Consider the following 15,386-nt stretch of genomic DNA (forward strand, 5'->3'; position numbering starts at 1 on the left):
TTACTCTTTTCAGTTTTATTGCTTCACTTTCTTCTATTATTTCTTTATTTCTCTCATTTCTAAATTTATTTTTCTTTCTTTATTATATATTTGATTCAAAAATAAAATTGTTTCTTTTTTATTTAATTCAATTTCTTTCTTATTTCTTTTATTTCTTCATTCACTTCTATTCTTATTATTTTCTTCTTGTAATATTCTTATTCTTAGTATCTTTCTTATTTTATAATTTCCTCATATTAATATATCTTGTATTTTATTTTACATTAGTTTATTTCTCCTATATTCTTTTTATATCATATAAATTTATATTCTATTTATTTTCAATTATATATATTATTTTATAATTGTTTTTTTTTTGTATTTCTTTGATATTTCTTTCCATTCCCATTTCTTATCATTGTATTTTATTATTTCATCAAATATATTACTATGAAAATAATACTAAATTTAACTCCTTTCTTTTTTATCTTTTCCTTTTTCTTATTAAATCATCAATATATTCTGTATCAATCTTATTGTTCATTTTGTTTTGATTATTTCTTTTATTCTTTCATTTTCTATATTTTCTGTATTACTTCTCATATCTTCTACTATTTTATTAACATGTTTTATGATATCTTTTTAATCCATCTCATTTCTTTGTTTATTTTGATATATTCTTCTTTTGTAATAAAATTATGTTATTCTTTCTTTATTTTCTTGGTTCTTCCATTCTTATTTTCTTATTTTCTTTTTTTTTTAATTTATTATTTAATTTATTCATTCCATAACTTATGTATTTTCTTATTTTTGTTTCTCTTCTTTCTTCTTCATTTTTCCTTTTGTTCTATCATTTCTTGTTTCTCTTCTACTACATTACTCTTTTTCTATTCTTTCTAAATATTTTCCATATTTTTTTATTCCTGATGTTGTTTGTCTTTTTATTGTTCCTTGTTTTGTCTCTTTCATCTCTCTTCTCTCTTTTTCTTTCTTTAATATTATTTTCTTCTTCTCTAAGTATTTCTTCTATCTATTCATCTCTTTTTATACTTCTTCTATTCATTCTTGTGTTTCTTTCTCTCTTTATTTTATTATTTTCTACACTTCTATCTATTTGTTCTTGTAATTCTTTCTTTGTTTGTTCTTCTGTTTTTTTTTATCCTTTGTTTATTATTCTCTATTTCATTTGCTTTCTTTTCTTTTTCTTTCTCTTTTATTATATCTTCTATTTCTTTTTGTTGTTCTTTCTTAATTACTTCTATTTCTTCTTCATCTGTTTCTTTAACTTCTTCTTGTATTATTTCTTCTTTTCTTCCTTTTCCATTGCTATTTCTTTCTCTTCTTCTTTTCCTATTTTTATTCTTGTTACTAACTTTTCAACTTCTTCAATCCTTTCCATCAATTCTTTTATTATTTCGTCTTCTCTTTCCATTCTTTAGTTCTTTCATCTCTTTTCTTTAATACACTATTTTTACTTCTTTTTATCATCTTCTGATTGTTTCTGTTTTTGTATTGATATTGTTTATATCTTCTATTAGGATAATAGTAATTTTGATGACAACATATATGTTCCAACAATTGTACCAATGTCTATTTTCAAAATGATCATATCTATGAACCATCTTATTTGTATTAAACATTTTTAGTGTATATTATTTCATCTATAATATTGTTTATTCTCTTTAAATCTCTTTTGTTTCATGTAATGATTATTTTTATTTAAAAATGGGATATTTTCTCCATATAAAAGAAGAATTTAATCTGAATGATAAAAAAAAACAAAAGCGAAATAAAACAAAAATAAATTTGAAAAAAATAAAAAAAATCCTTAAAAATGATTTCTCAAAGGAATTTAAATTAAGTTATTGTGAGTGTAAGGAAGAAACCTCCGTTTTAAGTTCATGTTAAAGTTGAATGTCAGCAAACTTAGTATTTTCTTGAGCTGAAATAGTAATACTATTCATTATATTAGTGAAAATAGTTGTTTGAGCATCATCCAATTGTTCTTTATTTTCTTTTATCTCGGTAATTATTTGAGTAATTTGATCAGCTGTGATTTGGTCAAGTAATGGGAAGAAATAAATGTAGTAATTGACAAACATGATTAGTACTTTCTTTTTTTCTTCTTCATCAATAATTCTTTCTATTTCTTTTCTTGCTTTATTAAGAGTGTCAATACAATGTTCTTTATCTTCTACATTACTATTATTCTTAATATCTAAACTAGCAATTTTACACATCATTTCACATCTCATTGGTGTTTTAATTAGATATTTAACTGTTTTCATAATCATATCTCTAATAACAATAAAATCTTCTTTTGTTAATTTGAGTGTAGTTAAGACTCCAATTGCCATAGTAATACATTCTTGTTGAATTTTACTTTCTGGAATATTTTCATATAATTCAAATGCATTTTTAAAGAAATACATGTATTTTTCTATACCAGCTTCACATGCTCCAATACCACAATATAATGAAAGTTTAAATGCTAAAACATAATGTTCAAGTTTAGCTACCATTTTTGAAATTGCTAATACAAATGAAAAGATGAATTTGACTGATTTTTCTTCTTTTCTTCTTCTAAGTGCAACAAAAATTAATGGCGCAGCAAGATATTTAATTCTAATAGCATCTCCTGTCATCTTATCTTTAAACAATGTTAATATACTTTCAAACATTTCTGCATCTCCTCCAATTAATGGAAGTAATCTACATGCATTTTCTACATCAACTCCAATTTCTTCCTCTTTTATATCATCTGGTTGATCTTGAACTTTACTAATTAAATCAATAATAACTTCTAACATATTACTAGCATATTCTTTAGTTTCAATGAGTTCATTTAATGTAACACATCGAGTAACAATATCACTAGCAAGTGTTTTTCTTTTTGAATATGGAAGTAATGAAATAGAATTTCTAAATCCATAAATATTTAACATTTCTTTAACTCCAAATGATGTTAATGATAATTGTAATAATCTCATTAAATGAGTAATTGCATATTGATCTAATCCAGTTTCTGGTAAATAATTAGAAACCATTTCATAAATTGTTGCAGTTTGTTTATAACAACGAGTATAATCATCTTTATACCATGCCATTTGAAGTTCTTCAAATTGTGCCATAATAGCAAGGAAATCTGCTGCAATGACACTTCTCTTTTTACAAATATTAACTAACATTGTACTAAAGATTTGGAATATATTAATTCGTTGTGTTAATGGATCAAGAGTAGTTTCTTCACTTTTAATGAAATTTACAAGTACTTTCATTAAATTTAATAATAATGGTCTAGTGTCAAGTTGTTTATGAAGAGATGGGAAACATCTTAATAATTCTTCTAACGTACCAACATGATAATGAGGTGGAAATGCAGATATAACTACATCCATTAAAAATTCTTGTGCATGAAGATCACCACAAGAAATAATTTGATCCATCACTCTTGGCATGATAGAAGTTCTATAAATGTCATATGTCATTCCTTCTAAATTACTTAAGAATTGAATATTTCTTGATACTAATTGAAGAAGTTGTCGTTCTTCATCAACTTTCTTTTCTTTATCTCTGACACCTGCTTGAAGTCTGACTGTTAATTTATTCATTTCAATAAAATTAACTAATAAGAAATCAACTGAATCCATTAAACATCCATTTCCTTCTCCTGTAGTATTTCCATCTGGAAGTTTATCTTTTAACATATCCATTAAATAACTTCTTACAAATAATCCTTTTGTTGGATGTTGAACCGCTCGACACATTTCAACTAAATCTTTCATTAATGCATTTACAGCTGCTGCTTTTCTTTTAACAGCTGCTGCTCCTACACAACACATCAAATATAATCTTGGAACTGCATAATAAATATATTGGACTTGTTCATATAATGCAAGTAATGATCCTTCATATTCATCTTTTAAAAACATAAATAATGGTGTAAATGCATTTTGTGCAGCAAGATAAAGATGATAATAATTCTTTGGTGCAAGTGAAATAGTTCTTAATTCTTTCCCTATTGTATCACAACATCCAATTGCTTTACTTAAATCTTTATTATTTAATGCAGCATTCATAATCTCTGATTCAGTATCAATCACTCGTAATATTCTTTTAACTTCATTCCCTTGTTCTTCTTCTGAGTAAAATACACTATCTCGTTGTGGACGACTCATTATTTATGTTGTTCTGATAATTATTTTTTAGTTCTTTTAAAGAATTTTCTGCTTTGAACTTTTTTTTCTGTTTCTTATAATAACATTATTTTCTTTTTTATTTGCTTTTTGATATTATCAAACCAAATTTCTTATATTAAATACACTTTATCTCTTTCCTCTCTTAGACTTTCTTTTCAACTACCACAATCTCTTTAAAATTATCACATTCTTTTCTTAAATAAAGTGAGTAAGACTCTTAGTGTTTCAGATTTTAAATTAAATAAGATTATATTGTCACATTTCATATCATTCATTATCAAAACTCTCCCCTTGTAAGGAAAGAGAACTTTAAAAATCAAATGGCACAATTGGTTTGTATTGACATTGATGGAACATTAATGGATACATCAAATCCTGAACACTTTTATATTCCACAAGAAAACATTAATACTATTCAAAAAGCACTTAAAAAAGGAATTTATGTTTGTATTTCAACAGGAAGAATGAGAAATAGTGCGATAAAAGTTGCAGAACAAGTTGGGATACAAAATGAATATTTAATTTGTTATAATGGTGCAATGATATGTCATGGAAATGAAATAGTCTTTGAGAGTGAAATTAATGAAGAACAATTGAAAAAAATCAATAAAATTATTAAAGAGAACAATGTCTATGCACAATTCTATATCAGAGATGAATATTTTGTAGAAAGAAAAATAGACTTAACCGAGTCTTATGAAAAGAAAATTGGTGTTAAAGCACAAGAAATAGGAGAGAATGTTTTTCATCTAAATAAAGTGACTAAAATATTATCAATAGCTCATTCTAAAGAAGAAAAGATGAAATGGATGCAATTATTCACTGGCATTGATGGTATTGTTGTTACAGAATCACAATCTACATTCATCGAAATCACTAAGAGTGATGCAACAAAAGGACATGCCGTCAAAACACTTGCTAAAATGCTTGGTATTGATTTAAAAGATGTCATGGCTATTGGAGATGCTATGAATGATGTTCCAATGCTTGATGTTGTAGGATATCCTGTGGTTATGGGTCAAGCAGAGGATCGAGTAAAAGAAGGTAGATTAGTAACAGACAGATGTGAAAACAGTGGGGTTGCTAAGGCAATTGAGAAATACTGTCTTAACGAAACGACTCATTAATTGAATACATTAAATTAAACAAATATTCATTTAATTCAATAAAGAAAATTAACTTTATTTATTAATGTATCAAATTCTTCTAAACAATCAGTATACATTTTTAGATGAATAGATGAGACAAGAAAATACCTTATTTGGTTTAGTGATTTCTTTAAACAATTATTTGAGAGTAATAACATCACTTAACTATTATTCAAGAAATAATACTGCTATTACTCAAATGACAACTAACATAAATATTTATTCTTATTATAGACGTAATATACTAATACTAGAAATGCATTTAATAACAAATTAAATGTTGTATTGATGCAATATTCTCTTCTTATTCTTTATGACATTGTATTAAACTTAATATATTTGAATATAACAAATGCATTGAAAATGATTACATATCTGCAAATTTTAATACTTCACTTCAGTAAAACATGACTAAATATTAATACAACAATATTACCAAATTCAATTTTAACCAAATAATATCTTTTATTTGTAACTTACAACTAAAAATGTTTTTTTAATATTATTTCATACCACATCCTTTCTTTATATTAATTCTTTAAAACCAATAATTGAATAAAACAAACTTACTAAATAAAGTAATGTTATTGTTTTATTTTAAATTCATATCTTTATAACTACACCTATTTAATATATTTAATTCACTTCAACTAACCAATGTCTAATAAGAAGGAGAGAATAGCTGAATTGAATAATGGTTTACCGTAATTTTTGTAGAACAAAATAAACAAAAGTTTGGCTATTGTGAAATATAATTTTAAAGTAATTGTGAAGAAATAAAGAATGTTCAAAAACTCAAATTGAAAATAAAAACAACAAGAAAAAATTCATTTGAAACGTGGGAAATCTTTACCGAAAAAGCGTCCTCCTTTCATAGTCTTATTGACAAGTCTGACAAATTCATTGATGTCTCGTTTCATTGTTTCTCCAGCTTCAGTGTTTAATGGATCATCTGGATTAGGTTCAAGGAACAATGAAAGTAAACCACATACAACGTGATTTAAAGTAGAAACTGGTGACCAGTCTTTATCTAATCTAAGAGTAGACAAACAGACATGACCTTCTAAATCAATGTTTGGATGATAAATTGGAGTAACACAAGTAACTTTAGGTGGATTATTAGGATAATCACGTGGGCATTCAAACAAAAATGACCATTTTCCTCCTTGATAATATCCTTCTAAAGGAGAAATTGAGAGTTTGAACTTAGTAATATCGTTCTTATCTACTTGTTCAAATATACAACCAGGAATTGGTTCATACTCAGCAAAATCTTTTTGAAGTCTAGCACGAGCGACTTTACTAATTCCACTTTGTTGTCCGTCTCCATTAGGTGATGGTGTTTTTTCTGGAGTTACATTTGTAGGAGTTTGTTCCTTGATCATTTTCTTTAACTTGTTCATTCCCTCAATTCTTAGAATAAAATTTTTAGTTTTTATTTTTAAGATGGTTAATACTTTGTATTACATTTATTTTTTAAAAGAATATAAAAGTTTATGAAACATCATTTGGTTGGCTGTTTAAGACACGTGGAATTTGCCTTTTTTTTACTTATAAATGTAGTCAAATTAATGACATTTATTGTTATATTCAATTTTCATTGTTTTGAGAAGTTATAATATTATAATTACTGTTGTTATGATCATTGTATCTCACTCATTGATTTGATTATTTAACTGATGTATTTTATTACGTATTTACATCACCAAAACTGCCATCATTATAATTATTATATATTATCTCTCATTTGTATTATTCATATGTTTATTTCATTTCTTATTGTTAATTTAAGAATAATTCAATACATTACTTATTACAATTGGATTATTTCCTATTGTTTTATCTTCATATTCATTACTTTCTCTTCTAATTTTTGTATTATTTAATTCATTCAAATGTGTTGATGTTGTATTTTCATTTTGAACATAGTCTATATCAGTGTGTATTTTTTTGTATACTATTTCATAATATTTCTATTCACAATTCATTATTATAATGAAATGTAATTGAACAAAATGTTGATGTTATTCAATGAAGTTGATATTGTAAAATGATATTTTGTATTTCTTCAAGATATTTCCTTATTATTGAAATAATTATTACTTCTCTTCGATATATCAATCCTTTTGTCTCTTTTTCATTATTCTGTATATTAATAGTATGTATGATATTTGTTGTACTATTTATATAATATTTCAAGTTTTTTTTCATTATATGCTAAATCAACTTTTATAAATTAAGTTAGTAATACATTTCTTGTATTTCTTATAATTACTATTGGAATATACAACTATATTTGTATTTATTCACTTTAAACTATTTTCTTGTGTTATTTTTCTTTTATTTTTATTCTATCCAAATTGATAATACATTTTCTTTTATTGATTTTTCACTTATTTCTTATTTCTGTTTTCAAATATTCAATCAGTACTATTCTCCTTTTAACTCTTTTTCTATTCTATCTTTTAATTTCTATTTTGGTCTGTATTAGTTGAATATAAATATTAATTGAATTTTTCATTTATTTCTTTTTTATTTGTATTAATCATATTCTTATGTGTATAATTTGTTTGAATGTTATATATTTATTATTATTTATTAAATATTTGTTGTTATTTTAAATCTTATTTTATCAACAAACGTTCTTTTCTTCAATTTATTGTATTTTATTCTATTAGTTGTTTGATTGTTAGTAATTCATAATTATATTTCAATTTGATATAATGAAATAAACATATTATTCATTTTTTTTATTTTAATTATTTATCATTCTTGGTTTTTGATATTATATTATACTATATTATAAATTGTATCTCTTCTATTTTATTTCTATATTTTTTATTTTCACTCTTTCTTCATTATTGTTGTTTGTTTATTGAAAAGAATTCCTCATTTAATTTAATTATTATTGATAGAAATGTTATTAATATCTTTCTTTTGTTATTGTAATTTATTTCCATTAGTCTATTCTTCTTTATTCTTATTATTTGTTATTTATTTCCTTTATTCTGTATTTCATTTTCTTTTTTTCTCTTTTTATTCATTTTTTTCTGTACTACATCATATCTTTTACTTCTTCTTTTTCTTTTGTACATCGTTATCATTTTTAATTCAATATACCTTTCATTATTCTTTTTGCTTCTTTTATTAACTCCATTCCATATCTTCTCTCTTTTCTATATGCTTATTTTGTATTTATCTTATTTCATTTATCTCTCATTGATAGTTTATTATTTATATCTATCCATTTATTTTCATTTATAAATATTAACCTTCTTTCTCTATTTTAGTACATTATTCTTTTACTATCATCAGTTACTGTCATGTGTTTCCATTATATTTATCATTTAATTGTCTCTTCTATTTATTGACTTTCTTAACCATTTTATTGAGAATATACAATTTTAATAATCAATATTCTTAAATATCTTTGTTTCATTGTTAAATATCAAATCAATTATTCTTTCAAAAATGTCATTCTTCCATTTTGATAATTATTCAAATGTTATTTGTTGTAATTATTATAACTGTTTATTGGTGTTTTTACATAACAATTTTCTCCTCATTACACAGTAAAAAGAAAATAAAATGAATAACTCAAAAAGGAAGTAATAATTAAGTTAATAGAGTGAATAAAATAATAATGTAAAAAAGAAAGGAAGAATATGAATAAGAGAAAAGAAAAGGATGGAGAAGAAAAAAAAAACAAATATTAGATATATCCATTATTGGATTTTCTTCATATTGAGAAGTGTTTATTTCACTTTCTTCAATATGCTCTATTGGTGTAATAGAGTTAATTTCTAGCGTGCTCGCATTAGATTGTTCTTCTTCTATTGTGCTGTCAGAATTGAATGTGTAAAACATTAAGTCTTTCATACTTTTTTATAATTATTGTTCGTAGGATATTGGGGGAAGTCTAATTATAATTTCAGTACTTTTAATCTTCTTGCTGACTCTTTGTGAATTAATCCATTTATTGATAATATAACAAGTATTATTTCTACATATATTATTTCTCTATTATTTCTTATTTTCTCTTGTAATTCTTTGTACTTATTTATTTTATGAATTTAATTTAATTCTAAATTATTATCTTGACATATAACAACATCTATGATATATCCTTTCTTTTCTTTCATATTTTGATATTATATATATTATCTTCTATTATTGAATGAATTGTCACTAACAAATAAACCTTTATTGTAAGTTATAACCATTTTATCATTATTAATACATTTTGGAGGATTATTAAAATCAATTGAATCAAATTCATGAAAAGAAAAGGATAGAAAAGAAATAAAAAAATTTTTAGAATAACAAGAAAAATGAAAAGAATAAAGATTAGTAAAAACCAGGTTAAAGGATATAAAAAAGAATAAATAAAAAAGTAACAAACCTATCCTTGATTATTAATTCTCAAGAAACATTATATCCTTTGCATAATGGGTTATGTGAACTAAGAAGTGTTAATAACAAATGGGAAGATTTGTGCTAATTTTTGTATTATCTTTTAAGAGGTAATTTTTAACAAAATAAAAGAGAATGTACAAAGTAAGAAAATTTTAAGAAAATAAGAACTAATAGAAAAAGAAAGAAGATGAAACAAGTTAAAGTATCATTAATAGGAGATTCTGGTGTTGGAAAAACGAGCCTTCTTTCCAGATTTATTAATAACACATTTTCACCAACAACCGAGTCTACTGTTGGTGCTAATTTTTATATGCATGAGTTTCTTATTGATGGCAAAATGACACAAGTTGCTTTATGGGATACAGCAAGTCAAGAACGATATCGTTCTTTAGTGTCAATGTATTATAGAAACACAAATGGTTGTTTAATTGTTTTTGGTTTAGATAATCGTGACAGTTTTTATAACATCAAAACGTGGTACAACAGTCTTGTTAATACGGTTGGTATGGATGTTGCTATTATTATTGTTGGAAATAAAAATGATTTACCTCAACCATCTGTCACGCAGCAAGAAATAAAAGCTTTAGCTAATGAACTACATTGTTCTTGGTGTCTTATTTCTGCTAAAACTGGTGATGGTGTTTCAAATGTTTTTGAAACTATTGCTAGTAAGTTACATATTTCAAATGATGATGAAAGTGATGAACAACTCCAACACGAATTAAATGATTCACATTCACAAAATGTGTGTTGTTAATTTATGTACGTTTATTATCATTTAAATATTATGTGTATGAATGAAATAAAAGAGAAAAAGATGAATTTATTAACTTAAAATGTTTCACTTCTATGTATTGTTTCTTTTCTTCATTAAAACTTATTTTGTTTTTATTTTTCTTCTTCTTATCCTTTCTCTCTGAAAAATTTTATCTTCTTAAAAATATAACACAAAACTTAATACAGAAGATTTAAATCACCACTTTCTAACACACTTATTGAGAATTCTTAGCATCTCTTAATCTTCTAACAGTTGATCTAACTGTGGCTCCTGAAATGGTTGACAAAGTGTATGCTCCTCCTGCAATTTGTTTCTTACATCCTTTGCATTCCCAAATTCCACATGCTGTTCTTCTTACTGCTTCTTTACAACAGAATGGACAAACATATTTAGAGTGTTGTGCAATTTCAATTTTCTTGATGACTTTACGAAGAGAAGCACCATATCTTGTTCCGTATTTACCAACAATACCTACTTTCTTTGTTCGTCTAGCCATTGTAAAGTCACACTCTTACTTTTTAGTTGTTTTCTAAAACCTATTTTTTTTTTAAGGGTTTCTTCTCTATTTTCTGTTAATAATTATTATTAATTTATATCTAATAAACACCACAAAGCATTTCTTTGGACTTTGATAATAAAGAATTACAATAAGCTTTTTTCTTTCCTTAGGTATATCCAAATTATTGAAATGTTTAAAATTTTAATAAAGATAAAGAAAGAAAAAACAAATAAAATTAAAAAGGAAGAAAAGAATAGAAAGGGATAAGATCAGTGTTGTCATAAGAATAGTCATAATTTAATAGATTGAAATAAGGAATGTCATGGAGATAATTTAAGTTTATAGGTTGTGTTGGTGGTAGAATCACATTTGAGGATGATAGTGGAAGATTAGTAAAAGAAAGGAAAGAAGATGGTGAATTAAATAATGTGTTTTGATTAAATTGAATAAGAGTATCAGTTTGATGTTGCTCCATAAGACGAAGAGTTAATTTCCCCATTTCAATTAATTCATCTCTTCCAAATATTTCACCATCTTTACAAACACTTGTAATTCTAATGAGTCTTTCAGTCAAATGTGCTGTTTTAACTTTCTTCTCAGAAAATGTATATCCTTCATTAACAAGTAATGAAATAACTCCATTATTTATTTGTGCTTCTTGTGTACGTTTCGCTTGTTTCTTTGTCATTTCTTTAATTCTTTCAGAGTCTATTCTTGTATATCCAAGTGTGTTTAAAAGAGTGTTTGAAAGTAAACAAATATCTTGAACTTTCAGAACATTTCCATTTTTACTAATACTTTCTGGAAGAAGCATTTTAATTGTTTTACTTGTCTTTTTTGACCTTTTAACAATTACTTCATATCCTTCTTTAACTAATAAATATATCATAGCATCAAAATTGATCGTCTCATCATTTCGACTACTCCTTTTCCTTTCTTTTAGAATCTCACTTCGTTCCGTTCTTTTGACTACTTCTCCCATATTTATTATCCTTCTTCTTCTCTAGTTCCGATCTCCTTTTATTTGTTCCCTCAACTATTTTTATCTTTTTATCTTCTTTCTCATTGGTCACTTTTTTTCTTTTTTCTTGATTTTATGTTCACACTTGATCATTATTCATTAAATAGATGGATTAAGACTCTTGTATTTTTTCTTCTGCACCTCTTTTCAACTTCTTTTCTTTTCTTTTCTTCTCTATTCTTTCTCCTTCTTTCTTATCCCATTTCTTTTTGTATTTGAACTTCTTTGAATAACAACTTTTCTTATATATGTTTTATATCCCATTTTTCTTGTTTTTCATTTCGGGATCTATAAATTAATCAATTATAAAGATGAATTAATGGATATTCCTAAAACTTATATCCCTTCTTCTGATATTAATATCTACTACAACACTATCGATCATTGTTATTACTACTTTTCAAAAATATCTTTCTTTAGCAAAGATAGGTATGACCGTATTGATAGCATTTCAACACCAGCTCACCACGTTTACTTAGTTTCAACACAACCTACTCCAGTTATTCGTTACTCTCTCCCTTCTACCCCCATTTCTTTGACTTGTTTTTTTAAGTCATCACAAATGACGGAATCAATTTTGATTAGTATTGTTAGACAAATAATTGAATCTCTTTCAATTCTCCACTCAAATGGTGTTTATCATGGCAATTTAAGCGCTGACACTATATTTATTAATCCTGAAAGTTATGAAATTGCTTTTATTGACTTTCTCTTTCCTCGTACAACTATTATGACAGACCCTGTTATTCCTTCTCTTCACCGTGAAGTACCTTTTAACGGTATTTCTTCTTTTTTTCAAAAAGATATCTTGTCAGTCCCATCTTTATTATTGATTCCCTTTTCAATTTCTTCTGTACATGAATTTCTCTCTACCACTTCTTCTTCGTTGTCTCGTTGTTCTCCTTTGCTCGATCAATTATTACGTTCTTATTTGTCATCTCCCTTCCCTTTCCAAACTTCGCTCAATTTCTTCAAGGCACTTCCTGAAAATATAAAGTACTTATTGGATACTTTTCCTAGTCTTGTTCTTTCTTCTTACCTTACTGTTAAATACGGAACTTCTTCTCAAACGGATTATCGTTTTATTCTAACTACATCAATTCCTTCTCTCATCCATCCGTGTCTTCCTCCGTCTTTGATGAAAACAAAGTATATTACTCAACTACAGGGTGAATGCTTTCTCTCACAGCCGTCTTATCCTTCTAGTACATTTTATGCTGATCAAAATGAGTTGTATTTCCAATTTCCTCGCAAAAAGATTTACTCGACTGCTCTTGCACAGTTGGTATTTCTCTTATTAGAACCAAGTAATGATAACCTTTCTTATTTTAACTTTAGTTGTGTTGATTTGTCTTATTTTCTTGACCAACCAATAGAAAAGTCTTTGAATTATAAGCCGTTACGAATACCAACAAATCCTCTTCTTCGCTATTCATCTCAATTACCTTTTCGTACTCCTTTAACACTGCAAAAACGAGCTCAATTTCATTCTAGTAACCAAAAAATTATATTAGTTCCTCAAATATCTGTTAGAACAAATTCGTCTCTTCTTCTTTACATATCTTCAAAACTTCGATCTTTTGGGATGGCTGTTCAATGCAAGAAATCTATTGAAGAGATTTGTGATACTTCTAATGCAAAGATTGTTATTGTAGATACATTCAATAAAGAGATAAGAGGTTTTGTTGTTGACCTTTCAGTTTCAGGAAATGAAATACTTGAATTAATCCATAAGAAAGTTGGGCTTCGTACTTGCCTTGAAACGATTATTAACAACTGTCATCTTTCGGATAAAAAAGGATATTCTTCATTTATGTCATTTAAGGAACTTGGTCAACTTCTTAATCCTCAGTTTTCAATGATGCATACTATTGGCTCAGCTAGGTGGTGTGCTTCTATATATTCTGTTACAAAAAAACTAACTTCTAAAACTTCTTCATTATCTGCTAATCAAAATAAGATTCATGCACTAACAACAGAGTTTAAAAATGGGTTTAAAAATTTCAGGCTAATATCAGCTCTTTCATCTTCAACGACAAAACAACCTCCAAAATAATTTAGAGTGTTGATTCAAATTTTTTGTTATAGACAATTCTCTATCCATTTTTTATATTAAAGGGATATGTCATTGAAGTTCATCCCACATATCTTGAATTTATTTCTTTTGGACTGTGGTTTATTAACACATAATTAATTTGTCTGTGTTTAGATTGAAAGATTATCAAAATACGTAATTGTACATTATAACAAAAAATATTTAATCAATTATTGTTTAACAAGTGAAAGGATTAATTTGGACTTGGAAGCTTAAATTTTATGAGTGTTAAATGATTATTTAATAAGCAGAGAAAAATATTTAAGAGAGTTTATTTTTAAGATAAGAAAGAATGTATTTATTCTTTTTCATCATTTACATTTTACTTTTGATTCATTAAATATTTAGTGGTATGGGTTATTCAAACTCTTAATATTTTAATGAAATAAAAGTTAGTTTCAATGTATTTAATGTTGATAGGATTATTTAGAATTAAATACATTTATTGGTAATGTCACGAATATTTTGATTGCTTATTCTAATTGAATTTTTATAAGTCTTTTTTATTTTTAAAATTAGTATTATTATGTTATATTTTGATTTAATTATATTCAATTATTGTCATTATCCAACTTTATTATTCCATCTTTTGTAGTGTGTGATAGAATTCTTTAATCTACGTGTTATATTCACAGTTGTTGGAATGAAATAATTATTATGATTTTAACTAAATGACAAATACAATGAACTTGGTTATAATAAAGTTTTATTGTTATGTTAGTTGTTATTATTTGACTAATTCTATAGTAAAAATTAGTGAGACTTGTTATTATAAAGGAGATACATTTTGATTATTTTATTATAACTTACATTGTCATGCATATTTAACTCTCTGTTTAAGTTATTGTATCATTTTTATTTTTGAGAAGTGAAATTTCAAAATACTTATGTATAATGCTCAAAAATCATTTTTTTGTGAATAAAATATACAAGACCAAATAATTGAATTATATAATTTAAATTGAACTATTGTCTAATGAAATAATATTTGAAGTAGACGTGAATTAATGTTCATTTGCTATGTTGGATAAACTTGAGCATGGAGAAGAATAATGTGAGCAATTGATAAAAAGATGTCCTTATTGTATTGGTTATGAATTGTCAATACTATAACAAACAGCACATCAGTGAAAGTTGATATTATGAAGAAATATTCATTGGAATTAACTTCACACATTCTTAACTTCATGACATAAAAATTGTCTGGGTGAAAATTACAAAAACTCACCACATTTAATTCCATGATTAAAA

At 25.5% G+C, this 15,386-nt stretch overlaps 6 protein-coding genes across 6 annotated transcripts, besides 2 other annotated features; 3 read left to right on the forward strand and 3 right to left on the reverse strand.

Moving 5' to 3' along the window:
* Positions 1-1,487: part of a repeat region that runs on past the window's edge.
* Positions 1,488-1,883: 396 nt separating this feature from the next.
* Positions 1,884-4,157, reverse strand: EHI_002990 (vacuolar protein sorting 35; the record flags this gene model as incomplete). Its single annotated transcript, XM_647875.2, has 1 exon — positions 1,884-4,157. The coding sequence occupies one exon, from the start codon at positions 4,155-4,157 to the stop codon at positions 1,884-1,886; it is 2,274 nt and encodes a 757-aa protein (XP_652967.2).
* A 341-nt stretch (positions 4,158-4,498) lies between these two features.
* EHI_003000 (uncharacterized protein) lies at positions 4,499-5,305 on the forward strand (the record flags this gene model as incomplete). Its single annotated transcript, XM_645850.2, has 1 exon — positions 4,499-5,305. One exon carries the CDS (start codon positions 4,499-4,501, stop codon positions 5,303-5,305), a length of 807 nt encoding a protein of 268 aa, XP_650942.1.
* An 848-nt stretch (positions 5,306-6,153) lies between these two features.
* On the reverse strand, positions 6,154-6,711 carry EHI_003010 (ubiquitin-conjugating enzyme family protein; the record flags this gene model as incomplete). The annotated part of the gene is made up of 1 exon (XM_647877.1): positions 6,154-6,711. One exon carries the CDS (start codon positions 6,709-6,711, stop codon positions 6,154-6,156), a length of 558 nt encoding a protein of 185 aa, XP_652969.1.
* A 2,308-nt stretch (positions 6,712-9,019) lies between these two features.
* Positions 9,020-9,610: a repeat region.
* Positions 9,611-9,929: 319 nt separating this feature from the next.
* On the forward strand, positions 9,930-10,499 carry EHI_003020 (Rab family GTPase; the record flags this gene model as incomplete). Its single annotated transcript, XM_001914049.1, has 1 exon — positions 9,930-10,499. The coding sequence occupies one exon, from the start codon at positions 9,930-9,932 to the stop codon at positions 10,497-10,499; it is 570 nt and encodes a 189-aa protein (XP_001914084.1).
* A 755-nt stretch (positions 10,500-11,254) lies between these two features.
* EHI_003030 (uncharacterized protein) lies at positions 11,255-12,001 on the reverse strand (the record flags this gene model as incomplete). Its single annotated transcript, XM_001914050.1, has 1 exon — positions 11,255-12,001. One exon carries the CDS (start codon positions 11,999-12,001, stop codon positions 11,255-11,257), a length of 747 nt encoding a protein of 248 aa, XP_001914085.1.
* A 358-nt stretch (positions 12,002-12,359) lies between these two features.
* Positions 12,360-14,096, forward strand: EHI_003040 (uncharacterized protein; the record flags this gene model as incomplete). Its single annotated transcript, XM_001914051.1, has 1 exon — positions 12,360-14,096. The coding sequence occupies one exon, from the start codon at positions 12,360-12,362 to the stop codon at positions 14,094-14,096; it is 1,737 nt and encodes a 578-aa protein (XP_001914086.1).
* Between the last annotated feature and the right edge of the window lie 1,290 nt (positions 14,097-15,386).

This window comes from Entamoeba histolytica, genomic scaffold (genome assembly GCF_000208925.1).
Source record: "Entamoeba histolytica HM-1:IMSS scf_1104750516307 genomic scaffold, whole genome shotgun sequence".
NCBI classification, from domain to species: Eukaryota; Evosea; order Mastigamoebida; family Endamoebidae; genus Entamoeba; species Entamoeba histolytica.